Below are 17,391 nucleotides of genomic sequence, written 5' to 3'. Positions count from 1 at the left end.
TAATTTTGAAACAAATTTACGAGAGAGTTAAATAACATCAAATTTGAAACAAAACTACGTTAATTGCAAGTTTAGTTCTTTGAATTTTCTTAGTTGAACACATGTTTGGTTAATTATCTGTTCTATAGTTTTTATGTAAAAATTAAAACTATAAATCATTAAGACTCCAGAACATGATACAAAGTGTGTAGAGATTAAAATATAATTATATTGATATTGATTTTTTCAAAAATGTATTTCTTATCCTTTCTTATTATTTGTTTACATGCACTCAGTAGTAAATTTGGAATTTCTTAAATTAATAAAAACCATGTAAAATATTCAATATTTAATGTTGTTTGATAAAATTATTAGGAAATTGTTAGATTTAATTAGTTATAATAACTAAACTTCTTTACCATTTAAATAAGGTTTTTTTTAAAAAAAAGAAAAACTTGACCAACTATTTATACTCAAAACCACTGTACCACTAGAAGACAAAAGGTAAATATTTTTTTTACAATTTTTCTATAAAATAATTTAGATAATTATATATTTTTTGTATAGAAAAATGTAATTATATATTTGAATCTAAGTATTAAAATTGGAAGTATGAGAAATAATTTGAAAAAAGTTAAAGAAAAGGAAAGTATAGGTTTAAAAAAGAAGGTAAAAAGAAATTGAAAGAATGAATAAATAAGAAAATGATATAGATTTGTTAAAAATTTGATAAATATATAATGGTAAGAGTAAGTTATTAAAAAAGGGAGGGATGTAAAAGAGAAAGAAAGTATTATAGTTAATTAGAAAAAAAAGGATAAAAATAAAATTTGGTTGGGTGATATAGTGGTAGCTACATTTTGCAGTACTAGCCCGGATGTTTCGCGACCTTGTTTCAGACAAAATTTCCTCACCGCAGTGCCAAAAGTCATCTCTCTATCTCTCTATCTCTCTTCCTATGTGTGTTCAATGCCGGTTGGGTTCTTGACACCAACTCGAACCGCTACCCTCTTCCCCCCTTATAACTCATCTCCACCTCCACCCCCCTTTCTTCTTCCTTCCTTCCTTCATCTCTCTTCTTCTTTCTGCATGCATCTTTTTTCTTCTTCGTGATTCTCGTAATACTACTATTCCTTCTTCATCATTCTCCTGATATGGGAATCCCCTAATCCCCTTTCCTCTCTCTTTTCTCATTTAAATCTCCTTCTTTCTACTCTCTTCCCATTTCTCACACACTCATCACCACTAATATTTACTATTACATGGCTCCTGCCACTAATTGGCTTTCCTTCTCCCTTTCCCCCATTGAAATGCTTCGCTCTTCTGACTCCCCCTTCCTCCCTTTTGATTCTTCCTCCTCCTCCCCCTCCCCTCACTATCTTCTCGACAATTTCTATCATGGTATAATACTCTCTCTCTCTCTATATCACTCATTTCAATTACATTACCTATATAACTCTCTATATCATTAATTTCTCTCTCGTTTTTTCTTTCTCTTTTGGTTTTTGTTTAGGTTGGAGTAACAATAATGCTGCTAATTCTCACTCTAAATCATCTCAACTTTTCTTCAACAATCAAGAAGAAGAAGCTGCTGCTGCTGCTGTCAAAGATGACCAAACCACTATCTTTCTTCATCCACAAACCCAAACCCACCACCACCACCACCACCACCATCATCAACCCAAGCTTGAAGATTTCCTTGGTGATTCTTCTCCCATGGTGCGATATTCTGACAGTCAAACCGACACCCAAGATTCCTCTTTAACTCATATTTACGACCATGCTTCCGCTCCTTACTTCCCTCATGACCAACAAGATCTCAAAACCATTGCAGCTTTTCAAGCTTTCTCAGCCAACTCTGGCTCTGAAGTTGATGATTCTGCTTCTATTCCTACAACCCATATCCCTTCTGCTCATTCTATTGACTCTTCTCTTACCAACAATGATTTCCCTTCTTTCTCTACTGGTGCTCTCTCTCTCGCCGTCGCTCAATCCTCCGACACCGCTCCTGCGCCCGTCGTTGTGGCTGTTGATTCTGATTCTTCTAAGAAAATTGCTGACACTTTTGGCCAGAGAACTTCCATTTACAGAGGAGTCACTAGGTGACTTCTTCATTCATCTTTCTTATTTCTCCATCTCTTGCTATTTCTTTAAAAAAAATTTAATGGTGATTTACTGAAATGGGAGTTAATATAATTTCTTCTTTTTAATTATTATTATACCGCACTATTTCATAACCTTCTTAGTTTTCTTTTCGAGTGGTTAAAGAAGCGGATATTTTTAAAGTACTATCGATGGGTTTTAGAGAAGAAAGTCGCTACTGAGTTGAGTTAAAGGGGGAAAGAGAAGAAGATGAAACATGTTGGTGTTTGGTTGTGTGGATGCAGGCACAGATGGACGGGTAGATACGAAGCGCATCTATGGGATAACAGCTGTAGAAGAGAGGGTCAGGCTAGGAAAGGACGTCAAGGTTAACTCTCTCTCTCTCTCTCTCTCTCTTAATTATATGATATAATATTAACTTTCTTTTCTTTTTCATTTAAATTTCGTTTCAAATTCTAAAAGAAAAGAAAGGCTGAAAAAGAAAAAAAAAATCGAAAAAGAGAGGCTTTTGCATGCATGAGGGTGCTTCAGAGATTCATTTAATGGTGGATCTGAAAGAAAAGAACAGAAAAGAAAAGAAAAGAAAAGAAAAGGGATATAAATAATTTTTTTATAAAAAAATTAAACTTGAGTTCTTATTTATCATCAGTCTTTTTATTATGATTGACTGATGGTATATGTAATGTGTACTTTTTTCCCATTTTCAGTTCCAGCTCTTCTTTCTTTTTTATTCTTTTTCCAATTTTTTTACTTTTTCTTTTATTTGTTGATTGATTTGATCAGATGTGCCGCCATTTTGTTTCATATCTGCCTCTTTCTAAACTCTTTATTTATTTATTTTTCTCTGTATTGAGAGAATTAATTAGTAGTCACTTTGATGCGACTCCCATCCACAGCTATATATCAGAGAAAGAAATAGAGGCTTGTTTTCTTTATTTATTAAATTAATTAATTTAGAGGGATCCATCCCATGAGTCTGAAACACTAGTCTGTCTCTCTGATCATATCATCTGTTCTCTCTGAAGAGTTTTTAACCTTCTACTTTTGCTTTTGCTTTTGCTTTCTTCATCCCCCAACTAGGGTTTGACCAAGCCACCACCATTTCCCCCCTCCTTGTTTTCCTTTCTATCTTTCAAGATTTGACAATACCTATCCCACACCAACCCATTTCATTTTCTCCCTTTTTTATTTTTGTTCTTTGCTGTTGTTTCGAGTTCAATTAATTGTAGTCACCCACTTATGTTTTAATTAATACCATATGAGTTTTCTCTGAGACTTCAAGATATTGTTGTACGGATATAGGTGGGTTGTATCGTGAACAGACACATGAATAAATATAAAATAAATGGTTTTGAGACTTCAAACGTAACTTCTCTTGGTTGTTGAGGGACACATCTATGTTGATGACGAGTTGCTAATTACAATGGTGTTAATTCACTGTTAATCTAGGAACACAAACTTATTATAAAGTGATTGTTTAATTTTGGTTCTACAATATAATGATGAAATGGTTCGGAGAGTTGGAATTAGTGATGACCTCTTGTTTGGCAGATGAAATTGAACACTCTTGGTTTCTGTTGGGGGAATACTATTATGTAAGGAAACTAAATAAATTAGAATTTAGAATGTTGAGAGAGAAATTGGAGAAGGGGTATACGATATATTGATGAGGCTAATTAAACTGATTTCACTTGCTAATCACGTGTTTTACTATTTAATTAATTTGCTTATTTGAGTCATAATTTATGACATTTGATTTCTTTGACTAGCCTAAAACTTTGACCTTTACTTCAATATGTTTGTTTGCCGACTTACTGAGCTGACCTTTTTTGATTTTCTTTTGCATAAAATCTGCGGTGCTGATTTTTCTGTTCCTGTTCACATTTCAACCCTATGTTCTTCAGTTTACTTAGGTATGGAAAATTTTCCCTTTTTGTTCTTTGAAATTATGTTATTGATTTTGTAATATATATTTTATGTATTTTTTGTATGTAATGTCCAGGTGGGTATGATAAGGAGGAAAAAGCAGCTAGGGCTTATGATTTGGCAGCTTTGAAGTACTGGGGTCCCACAGCAACCACAAATTTTCCTGTAAATATTACATATTCTCTCTTTCCATAAATTATATACTATGATATCTACTTCGTAGCGTTCATGTTTCTGCATATGTATCCACAATGTTCTTTTTTTTAAGTATTTGTTTACTCATTTTTTCAATTTTCTTTCTTAGGTTTCGAATTATGCCAAGGAATTAGAGGAAATGAAACAAGTCACCAGGCAAGAGTTTATTGCTTCTTTGCGAAGGTAACTCATGGGCTATTTTGTTGTTTTGTTTCTTGTTTTTGGTGGGTGTTTGTGTTTCTTTGTTTGCTGAATGTGTTTGTTTGGACATCAGAAAGAGCAGTGGTTTCTCGCGAGGTGCTTCTATTTATAGAGGTGTAACAAGGCATCACCAACAGGGTCGATGGCAGGCGAGAATTGGTCGCGTTGCTGGGAACAAGGACTTGTATCTTGGAACATTTGGTAGGTCTATTTGTGTCGAGTTGATGCATTGAGAGTTAGTGTTTAATTGCTAACTTGGCCCTTGTCTTGCAGCTACTGAAGAGGAAGCAGCTGAGGCTTACGATATAGCAGCAATCAAGTTTAGAGGTTTGAATGCTGTGACGAACTTTGAGATGAGTCGATATGATGTGGAAGCTATTGCGAAGAGTGCACTGCCTATTGGAGGAGCAGCAAAGAGGCTGAAGCTTTGCCTGGAATCCGATCAGAAGCCAATTCCAAATCACGATCAAGCAACCCAATGTAGCAGTGGAAGCAACAATATCAACTTTGGCACTGCCATGCAAGCTGTCCCGCCGATCCCTTGTGGCATTCCATACGACACTGCAGCTGTGCTGTATCACCATAACTACTTCCATCATCTTCAACCTAATGCCATCGGTTCATCGGAGTCGACCAGCCCAGGCATTGCAGTACCAGGGACTGTGGGACCTCATCAAGCAGCCGAGTTTTTTGTGTGGCCTCACCAATCGTATTAGGTTTTGCATTTTTACTGATATCAATGCAAATGCAGCTAACAATATGACCCAACTCTTAGTTTGATAACGGGGCGAGGTGGATTTTTATCCCGAAATGACTGTAGGTAAACTCTTGAGCCCCTTGAAAAAGGGAAGAAGAGGGTAGGGGGGAGATCAGGGTTTTTGGTATGGAAACTAAAGTAGCTTGTTATTTGTAGGAAAAGCTGAATTTTGTAAAGTTCAATACACCTCTTCTTCAAATATGGTTTTTAGAACTTTTAGACATGTTTGAATGTGGAAAGAAAAGGCTGTATCTCCATCTTGTTTCACAAACAAAAAAAGGCTACTACGATTAGAAATATCTTTCACATATATAATATACCATTGGGTATTTTTGCTGCTTTTATTTTTTTATTCCTTTTTTTCTCTTTGTTTCGATCGTTGGAACTACGGTGCTTGTTCTTCTTAGTATTTGTTTGTGGCTCCAGCAACTTGATGACTTCTTTGTGTGGGGAGCCAAAATACATTCAGTATGCCCTTGAAATCCTTTTGAGGTTACGAAATATTCCATGGGCAACATGTGGTTCAAGAGGGATATTTTTTTGTGGGTTATGGTCTTATCTAATTTAAAGCCCATTATCAGATAGTTTGATTCGGCCTCAATCATTGAAGAGGTTTCTGCCTATGAGTCTTGCACAATGGAGAGACCCAATAACATTGAAAGCTTAAATTTAATGTAAAATTACGTGTATAGCTTAAATCTACTGCATTAAATACAATGGGCTTTCAGTTTTATACAAATATTCGGCTCCAACGACCAAATAATCCTTTGTTACTGTTAGTTTTTTGAAAAAAGGAAAACGGGAGAAAATGTTGGAATGAGATGTGAATTGGTGTTGTCGAATGACTGTCTTGGGAGGAAAATTTGGTACGACTTTGGTGCTAAATCGCATATGTCGATTATTTTATAAGGTTAACACAACTTCCTACTCAAGCATGCACTTGCGGGAGTAGGAATGGAATCGAAAGAAAAATTGCTCAAAGATATTAAGAATTTTGCAAGAAGGAGAACTCAATCCATGAAAACATTTTCGTTTGTTTTCTTGTTCCGAAGCGAACAAAAGGGTTCCTGGGGCATGAAAGATGTTGTTCTTGGCTGACATTGTAAGAAAAATAGTGAACGTCAGTTTGGAGTGGAATGTTTACATTTTAGCTGATTAGCGAATTGTTTGAATGTTTTGTGTTCATTTAGCAAAGAAAAGGAGAAATTATTGGAATCCCCAAGAATAATGGGACACAACGTTGGATGAGAGTAAATTGGATGAGAGTAAATTGGAAGATGGAATTCATAATATTATTAGGAGTTTAGGGGCATGTGGATTTTTTACTTTTAGTCTATGCTTGCTCTCACTGTGGCCACGTTCAATCATTTTTCCAGATGGTGTCATGCCTACATTTTTCTCCTTGTATTTTATTTAATGAACTTATATTCTGAATGTTATTGCTTTCGTATTGTGTTGTGATAAGATTTTGGAGAGGAAACATAATGATTGTATTTACTTGAATTCTATGTGTTGAAATGAAATCATGTTCGTTAATTGGGCTTCCTTTTAAAGAATCCCCTATAAATTTATTGTGAAATGAAGAATGAAAGTGTCAGTGGATGCATGTAGATCTTTTGAACTACTGTAAGGTTGTGTTTTGTCTTAGGTGGATTTTATATATTGTTAACAGAGTCAAAGTTCGATGAATGGAGTGCTTATTGAGCCAAAGTTCCAATTACTTTAGACAATGGAGAAAAAAGAAATAGTTTGATTCCTTGTTAAATTTTTTGTAATTAGTGTTTTTCTTCTTTATGAATAAACATACTCTTTGTTGATGAAGAAAATTCAGCCGTTTAAATATATTGTGAGCTAATGCTCTATTTCTTTGCGGCTCTTCTTTCTATGGAATTGTAATGCCAATAGGTATTAAATTTTTGTCTCATGTATCTTTTCACGTTCGATTGTATCTTTAGAAAAAGAGGTCATACACCATAAATAAGAAACAAATTTAATAGTTTTACATAAATATAATCCACCATATTAGTAGAATTAAGGACAAAATTTATGGGCTACACATTAGGATTAGTTTTAGTTTCAATTTGGTCCTTATATATTAAAATGCTATACTTTTAGTTCTAATTTTGGAGTTTGGTTTCAATTGATTAAAATGTTACGTTTTAATTTTAAAGCTATTTCAATTTTGTATTTGATTATAAGAAAATTTTCAATTATTTTTACTTTAAAAGTCATTTTAAAAGAACTAAAAGAAAATTTACACTGTTTTTCATCCCTGACAAAATTAAATTTAACCGAGAATTTAATGAAAATAGATTTAAAATGTGAATAAGAGATTAAATTAAAGCAAAATACAAATTTCAATTTTAATAGCATCTTAAAATTTATGGACTAACTTAATGAATAAATTTATAAATAAAAAAGATACATTCCTCACGAATTAACCGAACAACCTAATTTACAATAGTAATTAAGAAAATTAAGATAAATGATTTAAAAAAAAAAGTAAGATTATTTAATAAAATAAATTTAAGAAATTTGTGTATTAGATCTACAATATATATTTTATAAGAAAAAAATCATAACACTACCTATATAATCCTTTTCGCATATACATCTTATCGTAACACTACCTAACATAATTCTTTCCTAACACATACTATCATTGCAATAACATTTTCATATCTCACCCCTTCCCCAAATGGGCCTTTAGTGGTTATGTATACCTCAAGTTTGCCAACTTTTCTAAATAGTAGCATTTGGTGAATTTTGGAAGTCATACACATTGATTAAAATCCCAAAAATTTTTGGAGAAAGTGAAATATATTAGTGATTTTTTTTAGAGAATTTTTTGTTGAGGAATTGAAAAAAATAGCAAATTTGATAAAATATTTACAAATATTGACAGATACTGATGTGCTTGTGTCAGTGATATTGGTAGACAGTGATAGAAGTCTATCAATTTTAATCAAGGGTCGTTTTTAAACGAGAAAGAACACTGAGCTCATATATTTTGAAGTTGACCATTAGTAATAATATAATGTGTGGGGGTGGTGGTTATTTTTGGTTAGGAGTGATGTATTTTTCAAAACTAAAGTTTAATTGAATCTAATATTCTACTTCTCTTTTTTTCTTTGTTTTATTTTGAGAGTATCTCCAAAGTTCTACTTAATTCTACCGTTTAGTTTTACATTTTGTTTCTTCTCTTCTTTTCTTTTCTTGATCCACTTTATGAGCGTCTCGGGGAACCATTTTTGAGTGTTGATATAGAAGCAGCTTCAAAGTTCTCAAAGTTGAGACGAACTTCCATGGCGACCGGCCCCTTTTCTTCTTCCTCCATCTTTAATCAGACCGCCTCCAGACTCCCTGACGACACTGTCTTCTACGCCATATTCTCCGACGCCTCTCTTAGCTCCAGCAACACTGCCGAGATATCCTCCTTCCTTCAATCCCTTCATCTTCAAATCATCAACACCATCTCTACATTCACCTCCAACTACATATGGCAGCACGAACCCTTTGCTCTCTCACTTTCTTCCATCACCAAATCCTCCTGCATCTGTTCCACCCACCTTCCACACCTTCACGGGAAGCTTCGCTTTGGTGACAACCTTGAAGACGAATGGTTCACTGTCTTTCTTCTTTTCCACATTTCCAACTGTTTTCCTTCTCTGTCTATCCGAGTTTGGGACACCGACGGCGAATTTCTGCTTATTGAGGCTGCTTTCCACATCCCTCGATGGATTAACCCTGAGAATAGTCTCAATCGCGTCTTCATTCGCAATGGTAGCCTCCATATTGTTCCAAAACTCCGATTACGTGATCCTAATTTGTTTGATTCGCTCAAGTTCTTGGTGGATTTTGATCAGGAATCCAGGGCGTCTGAGTCGGTTCAGCTGGCTGTGAAGAAAAAGATTTCGGATTATCCCGGTAGAGCAGAGAGGAACATGCACAGAGCTAGGGTTAGGGCTCCTGTATCAGTTGCTCAGGTGTTGAAGCATGAGCCCTGCTTGATTTCGCTGGCGGTGGAGGGGTTTTACGATCGTGACATAGACACCATGAAGTTTGCCGCAAAGATGGACAAGTTTTTGGGAAGAGGAAGAGAAGAAGAATTGGTATGCGTGTCCGTTAAGATGTCGAAGGCAATGTATGCACAGTTGATGCAGCAGAATTTTCAAGCGCCTAAATGTTATCCGATGCCCAATAGGATCAATGCTTCAGTACACAAGGAAGCTGAATTGGGAATGAAGATAGCATGCGGGTTGGAGATGATATATCAACTAAGAAGGAAAGAGGGTTCTGAAGGGAAAAATAAGACATGGGAGGCGTTTAAGGAGAGTTTAGAAAGTAGCGGATACTTCCAAGGTTTACTTCCGGGTTCAAGGGAGTATGGGAGATTGATGCAGAATGCGGAGGAATATTACAGGAACAGTGTACTCTTTGCAAGAACTAGGTAATTATACTTCTCACTCTTGAAATTTCCAACAATGGGCTACTTGGAGCTTGATCATATAGATTCAGCAAACTAACTATTTTAACTTCGTTCATCTGCTGTATAGCCCTTGTGTAACGGGTCATTGATTGTATCTGTAGTTTTATGGTGAATTTGATCTTTGCAGAGTCTTGTGTTTGTCATTTGAATTTGAATTTTGAATTGTCAGCATACACGATTCCCCGTTCATTTGGAATCTAATAATAGTACAACAATGACTCTACATTTGATTTATAAGTGTGGTGCTGCAGATTAATCACACTATTCTCCCAGTTTAACCATTGTTCACCATTCTCTAGTGAAGTTTTTACGTAGTTGTCTATTTTAATTGCACATGCTGAGATGTTTTGATGTTTTGCAGTAACATGATGAGTGCTCCAGTAAGGCGCATTGATGAGATTCTTGCTTCTCCCTATTCACTGGAAGATTTCAAGGGTTTAGATGTTCCTCCTTCTGATGATGATTCTTGGCTTTACAATGGGGATGATGAATTGAATGCAGCCCTCTTAGAGAGGCAGAAGGAAATGGAAATTTCTAATTCTAAATTTAACAAGAAACAAAAATCCAACAAGGACCAAGATGATCCGTCATCCAGCTATAGTATGGACGAGTCTGATCTAGGTGATATATCAAAATCCATGCAGAAATTTGTTAAAAAGTTATCAAGTTACCAGGGAGTAGAGGTGTCTGATAATAGGTAAGCTACAGATGAACGAATCAAACTACTCCTTTTCATATAATAACTGCAAGGCCCTTGGTTGTGGTTTCCTTTTGTAACATCTTGCACAATGGCACAGCCGTAGTTCCAAATCTGATGATGCTACAAATTTTATTTTTGTGCGCCCATATGTTGATCTATTAATGTAATACAACCTTTTATGTTTAAAGGGAGCAAGAAGATGTGAATATCGATGTAGACCGCTTCATTAAAGAGATGGAATCAGTGACGAACCACAACACATCCATGGAGACTACTACTGATGCTGAAAATGAGGATGAATCCTCTTCTGATTTGGATTTTGGTAAATAAAATTCTACCTTTCATTAACGCTATTCAGTTTTGGCCAATTTATTATCTTTCAATTCATAATTTAAAAAGCTATAATTTGGAAGAACCCTCAATGCTTGTTCTGTTTGATATATATATATACATATATATATATATACTTATTTATTTCCTTGGTACCATTTAACACTGGCTATATGTGTGCTGTTTGTGCGTTTTTTTATTTGTTTAGGCATCTATTGGGTACCTTGCCTTAAACGCAGTTTGGATTTTGTTCATGAATTATCATGAAGTTTATGATTTGGATTCTTTTAAATATTTCAATATCCCTAGTTGGATTGTAAATTTTTCTACCATATCCTGCAGTCTTGCTTTTGCAGAATTCATTAAACCTGTTTTCATGCCCAACAAAATTGTTGTTTTCAGTAAAATTATTTCTTATTAAAAAATAGGTCTGATGGATTCTTTTCTAATCATTAAGTTGCAATTGTTCCATGCTTTCCAGATGAATCTCAAGACGAAGAGAGTGATGATGCCACAGATACAATTGACGTAGATAGGGAGAATAGATTCATGGAATCCTATTCAGATACATTGGATGAAGAATTGAAGAGTAGTACCCTCAAGAAAAGTTTTTATCGTGCTAGTGGAGAAACATCTCAGAAAGATGAGGTAATTTTCTTTCTTCTTTGTGCATGATACCGTAAATTCCTTGTTTTTCCCAACTTCATCCTCATTCAACTATGACACTTCTTAACTCTGGTCTTTCTAAGAATGACCCTATGATTAGCTATTATTTCTTTGTATTAGATTTTATTTTCACCCTCTCAATTAATGAAAATCAGATGCTTTTGTGGAGTTGGTGGCAATGTGGCGTCTTTTATTTTTATTTTTTGTTTGGATTCTGTTATCTTTTGAAATTTTAATCAACTCCAGAATTTCATTAAAGGGGTTTTGTCAAAAGAAACTATTATCAAATTCTTTTTGACTAGTTTCTTTGCTAAGGTATTCAATAAGTTTGTTGTATGACATCAACTAAATGATGTCAAATCCATATGGGATTTTCATAGTTTTTGCGTATTCAAGAGAATTTGTTCTAAGAAAGAAAAACTTATTGGTCTTGTTTGATGGTTTTGTGGAAAGAACTTGTTTTTCTACTGTCAGGACAATCGAGTCATGGGGTTATATGATCGATGGTATGCTTTTGGGTGGCAAATATCTTTTATTTACAGTTTGATTACAATTTGCAACATCTTATTTATTATTTGTGTACTTCTCACATCTTCAATTAAAAATATTACAGGGAACATCAAATGCTACTGACCATATGGAGGAGGATTTCACTCCTGTTGATGTGGATGTCAACCTTGTAAAGAGCCTTCTTGATTCATTTTCGTCACAAGAAGGACTACCTGGTCCTACATCTAATCTTCTTGGACTCATGGGTTTAAAGCTTCCGAGAGATGGCGACAAAGGCAAATAAAGCGTGAATTTTGTATTTATATAAATTAGTGTTAAAAAAGCAGAGCTGGTGATATTTATACACTCTACGACTGAACCTTCCTTTCCATCGCATGCTTAGAGCTTTTAGATTATTGCTTAAAAGATATGAATCACATGGTGTTGAGATTGACAAATGGTGTTTATATGTGTTATCCTTTTAACAATCAATGGAAAATAGCATCGCAGAAGAAACAAAACCAGAGCCTTGCCTCTAAAACATTAGTTGGAAATAGAGGAAACTCTTATTATGTGAAGAACCAATCGCCATTTACAGGTACATCGTGTGGCATTATTTTAGTGTGAACCAATCTTGATCTTTCAGAATTTGAGTTTGAGTGGTGCTGTACCTTAGAAATTTGATAATTGATTTACCAAGATTCCAAAATGAGACAATAAAATTTCTCCCATCAATCAAACTGATGAAACAAAGAATTTGAGGTATGTGTATTTCCCAAAAGAACTTAAAAACAAGCTTACAAATGTCTAGGAAAATCTCACTTCTGCCGTATATTGCAGGCCAAAAAAATCTGAAAAGTGGGACTAAAAAGCGTTCCAAGATGCAAAACAAAGAAAATTAAGGTTCATACATAATTTACATAGGAGTTCCGGTTCTCAAAGCATAATACTTCTTTTGCATTACAGGTGCCATCCCAGAGAAGATCGATTGCTTTTGCTTCTTTGGTTTGACGCCGAATATGAATGACCTTAGAGGAACTCTGTTTCGGCTCTCTGAGTGTCTCAGCTGTGGTGTTTCCTGTTTCTTTGACCCAGAAAGTCTGAACTCGTCATTCAACTTTGACAGGAAGGTTTCTACCTCAAGTTGAAGAGATGCTGTGTGATCTAAAGCTGCTTGTAATTCATCAGCAACTTTGTTATTCTCTTGTTTCATGTTCAAAACCTCTCCTTGAAACTTTGCAGCTTGATAGCTTGTGAATGAGAAATCATCATCCTCGGCACTCGCCTTCAATCCTGCTGTTATTTCTTCTTGGATGTTGCACAGTGATGAAAATCTGGTCTGTAGCTCCTCTTTCAGTGCTGCACTTTTATCGGACCAGACGGTAAGTTCAGTTTGTATCTCCCTCAGGTGTTTGTACAATGGTCGTGCTTCTGATTTCAAGGAGTACTTTCCACTGCCACTCTCATCCAGCTTCTTTCCTTTTTCTTGAAGTTTTGTTACTTCTGATTTTAGATCCTGTATCCCAGTTTCAAATTTCTGTATTTGATGAAAAGAAGTGCTAAATTTCAACCAGAAGTCTAAGTTCTCCTCCAAAAGTTCGTCAATTTTCATTCGGAGTCTTTCTTCGATCTCTGATGTAGTTGTAGGTTGTTGAACTAGAAGCTTACTGATGTCAAATCCTGAATCATAGGAGATTTGACGAGACAGTGTTTCAGACCGAGCTGGATGGCCTGTTGTTATCTGGGGTTCAAAATTTGGATCCTCCGATGTGCTTGAGGTTTTCTGGTCGTCTGAAGCACTAAAATCTAACGATTGGGCGGTTTGATCCATTGATTCCTTGCCTTCATAGAAACATTTCTGCATAAGATTCAATTTATGGCGCAAGGATCTGATTTCTTGATCCTTCAGGGCATTTGAAGTTTTTAATTCATTTAGCTGCTTTGATGTTTGATGGTGGTGATCCCGATTTTTTTCATCCATTTCATTGAGCTTCTTCTTAGCATCCTTGAAATTTCGAAGGGTTGTAGTGTACTCAGTCAAGAGGACTTTTTCCCTGTCTTCTATTCCACTCAAGAACAACTGCTGCCAATTTGGCTCATCTACTTTATCCACTGCTTTCTGTTCTTGTTCTGCGCCAATTGCCTCTACGCAAGTCTTCTCTTCTTTGTTTTGTTCTTTCATCACATCCTCTGTTTTCTCTAAAGGACGTTCTGGATTTTTATTCTGTTTTTGAATTTCATCAACTTGACTCGTCAGAGTACCATTAACATTAGCTTCTGAATACGGAGAATTAGCCTTGGTTTGAACAACATCTACTGGATTTCTATCTGAACTGTTACTGCTATTATTTTCAGGATTGCCTTCATTGTTCAATAACGACCCTAGAAGGATCGCATCCTGCCTTTTGATAGTGTTGTCTGTATCAGAGTTCTCACCTTTTGAACTCTGTGATGATGTATCCTGGATTTGAACAAATTCTACTCGACTTCTAGTAGTGACATTCACATCAGCTCCCTCACAACCATGCTCTGAGTACTGTGAACTTTGAACAATCTCTACAGGATTTCTAGCAGAACCATAAGCATCATCTTTCCTGGGATCATCTCCAGTATTTTTTGACAAAGTTTGGGCAATTTCTTCCCCACTTTTGGCAGCAGTATCTACATCGAATTTCTTGAAACTACCTTTTGAACTCTCTGATTTATCCTGAGTATCGGCAACTACTAGCCTTCTAGAAGTGGCATTAACATCAAGTTTCTTAGAACTGCTTCCTAAACTTAGAGGATCCATCTTGGTTGGACTAATGTTCTCTTGATTTCTGTTCTTACCACTTGCATCGGTTTTCTCAGATTGACCTATGAAACTCGGTGATTCTTTTTCCTTGGGGGATTGCAGCTTTGATGATTTCATTTCAGTGACTGGTTCTTCATTTTGTCTCGAATCTGTTGTCTGCCATGCTTCATTTGATCCCATTTGCTTTAGATCATCAGAACCATGAGCTTTCAACTTTTCGTCTGGTTTTTTTTGGTTGGTATGTGTTTCACTTGCACCTTGCTTTAGATCAGGAACTTCCTCTGGTTGTTTGAGCTTTGTATGTGCTCCACTTGCACCCTGGTTTACACCAGCAAGTCCCTCTGGCTGTTTGAGCTGGACCGCGCTTATTGAAGAATTTAGCTCAGGCTCCTCACCCTGTTGAATGCTAGGCAATGTACCAGAAAGATGATCTAGATTACAATGTACCTCGATAATTTGGGATTGGAAATTGCTCTTCTCATTCTCAACCTTCTGGTTCAGATTCTGAATCCCGCCCAGTTTTTTCTCCATTTCTTTAAGCTTTTGTTGTAGATTGTTCTTTCCATCAGTTATTGATGCCTTATCATCCTCCAAGGTTCTTATTTGTGTTTGGAGTTCATCAGTTTCTGATCTTAGCTGCTTGACAAGAGCAGTCTGTGAAGACAGTGCAGTTTCTAAGCTGATCACCTTGTTCACGAGCTCATCAATCTTGTCAGCCATTTCTGTCATGGTAAAACATGTATTGGCCTCTAACTGCTCCTTGATCTGTTGCCGTAATTCCTCTTCTCTTTGTTTCTCGTCTGCTATAATGTCAACTTCTTTATTCAATTGGTTAGGTACCTGTTTTTCCTTCACAGGTTCGTTCTCTGCAGGCAACTTATCCTGGCTCAATTCTTCGCCTTGAAGCTTACCTTTGAGAGAATCTAATCTCTCTCTTACTTCTCTAATCCTTGTAGACTCTATTCTTGCTTCCTCAACCGACCTCTCCTGTTTCTCCTGCAACTGAGCCAACGATTCTTGGCAGGATTTTAAAGCTGCTTTGGCCATCAAATTACGAGCTTCATCATCTTCAATAACCATTCCCTCACCAAATTCATCTTGCAAGTTGAAAACTCTGTTTTGCATCTCCTTGATCTGATTCTCAATCTCCCAATACCTTGCAAGAGTGCCTTCATAAGAACTCTTCATGAACTCCTTTTCAGTTTGCATTGTCAAAATCTGTTTCTGTAACTTGTCGATCTCATTGAGTGCCTCTTGTTTGTTCAAACCAGATTTGGCAACAGATGGAGCCGTGGCTGACAGTTTCGCGTTCTTTTTGGACTTCAGCTTCTTTGTTGCCGTTGTTATGACAGTCTTCAAATCAATGGGGGCCTTGGGAACTTTTGGGATGTTTGCTTTGGAGATCTCAGGTGGCTTCTTAGTGAATTTAGGCATGGCTTCTTCGTCTTCCTCGTCCATCGAAAACTGAACTTGCTCCGGAAAAACCGAAGCAATTGTGTTGTTTGCATTCTGTAGCTCAGTTGAAATGTGATCGTAGCGGTCAGCCAATGCTCTATAAGCTCTGTAAGTTTCCTCCACAAAGTTTATCAGCTCTGGTCTCTTTTTATAATACATTTCAGCCCTCCTTGCAAATGAATCTCCATCTTCTTCTATCAGCTTCAACACATTTTGGACCTTTTCCTCCATATCTGCAATTTCCATAAACTTTCATTTCTCCATGATTTATTGATTAAACTTGAATCAATATGGGCATTGATCTTGTGATCTGATGGGATAATGAGAATTCCTAAACTCACCTTGATCTTACCCAACAAAACTCCCATTAAAAAGAAAACAATACAATTCTATATGCAAATCAAATAACAGAGAAAAAAAAAGAGAACCCAAATGATAATTCAAGTCATGGATGAAGTTGATATTGTGATTGATCTGTTAGAAAGAAAAGGTGAAAGAGAAGAAAAAGAGATGAACCTAGAAGATTTTGCTCCATCCATTTGGATTGTTTGGTTCTGATGTGGCTTGCCCACCACCATGAATAAGCATTGCTTGCAGCTCTCTGCAACATTTTGTTGATGGTTTCTGATGGATTTTCCTATCCTAATTTTGGTTTCTCTCTCTAATTTTCAAACCTCTCTGTGTTTGTTCTGTTCTGTCGTGCTGGGTTCTCTGGTTTGATTGTCTCTCTCTCTAGATGAAGAGAGAAGACACGGAATTACCTGGAAACACTTTGATAAAGCAGAAAACAATTTAAGAACAGAGACCTTTCAGAGACAGATGAGAGAGAATGAGAATGAGAGAGAGAGAAAGGAAAGAAGAGAGAGAAGAGAGAGAGAGAGATGAAGATTATTGAAAATGGAAAATGGAATGTACAAAGCCTTTCTTACTAAATATGAGATCATGGAGGAGAGTAAACTTCGCTCTATTAACCTGTTTTTTTCTTTAATAATTTTTTTTTCAAAAAAATCAACTTAAGATCTGTCCACCCTGTCCTTAAATTATTCACTTTTTTTTTTTCAAAGCAAATTATTAAATGTTAAATTACCATCTTAGGTCTATTGAATTATTATTAGGATAATTATTCTTATTGTTATTGCTAGGGTAATTATTAACGTGGTTATTGTCGTAAAAAATTGGTTTAAAGAGGAGCTAAGATACGAGTATAGGACATGGATGATTTACATCAATCTTCTCTCTTAAGACGAAGGATCTTCCCCCATTTGTAATACAAAAGTTGGATGAAAAAGAAATTTGAAGTTACCATA

The 17,391-nt window shown here is 35.8% G+C and overlaps 3 protein-coding genes across 3 annotated transcripts; 2 read left to right on the top strand and 1 right to left on the bottom strand.

The window, feature by feature from the left end:
- Positions 1–853: 853 nt before the first annotated feature.
- LOC101217714 (AP2-like ethylene-responsive transcription factor AIL6) lies at positions 854–5,505 on the top strand. The gene is made up of 8 exons (XM_004134218.3): positions 854–1,380; positions 1,493–2,081; positions 2,367–2,449; positions 3,987–3,995; positions 4,085–4,173; positions 4,313–4,386; positions 4,478–4,605; positions 4,678–5,505. The coding sequence occupies exons 1-8, from the start codon at positions 1,242–1,244 to the stop codon at positions 5,118–5,120; spliced, it is 1,554 nt and encodes a 517-aa protein (XP_004134266.2). The 5' UTR covers positions 854–1,241; the 3' UTR covers positions 5,121–5,505.
- A 2,857-nt stretch (positions 5,506–8,362) lies between these two features.
- On the top strand, positions 8,363–12,413 carry LOC101214291 (protein ecdysoneless homolog). The gene is made up of 5 exons (XM_004133700.3): positions 8,363–9,611; positions 10,012–10,347; positions 10,539–10,672; positions 11,162–11,328; positions 11,960–12,413. The coding sequence occupies exons 1-5, from the start codon at positions 8,467–8,469 to the stop codon at positions 12,137–12,139; spliced, it is 1,962 nt and encodes a 653-aa protein (XP_004133748.1). The 5' UTR covers positions 8,363–8,466; the 3' UTR covers positions 12,140–12,413.
- A 163-nt stretch (positions 12,414–12,576) lies between these two features.
- Positions 12,577–17,036, bottom strand: LOC101217480 (protein NETWORKED 2D). Its single transcript, XM_011652298.2, has 2 exons — positions 16,601–17,036; positions 12,577–16,317 (listed from the first exon to the last, which is right to left on the bottom strand). The coding sequence occupies exons 1-2, from the start codon at positions 16,692–16,694 to the stop codon at positions 12,752–12,754; spliced, it is 3,660 nt and encodes a 1,219-aa protein (XP_011650600.1). The 5' UTR covers positions 16,695–17,036; the 3' UTR covers positions 12,577–12,751.
- Between the last annotated feature and the right edge of the window lie 355 nt (positions 17,037–17,391).

Source organism: Cucumis sativus, chromosome 3 (genome assembly GCF_000004075.3).
Source record: "Cucumis sativus cultivar 9930 chromosome 3, Cucumber_9930_V3, whole genome shotgun sequence".
Lineage (NCBI taxonomy): Eukaryota > Viridiplantae > Streptophyta > Magnoliopsida > Cucurbitales > Cucurbitaceae > Cucumis > Cucumis sativus.
The sequence above is the reverse complement of the archived record's forward strand: the minus strand, read 5'-3'. Positions and strand labels throughout refer to the sequence as shown.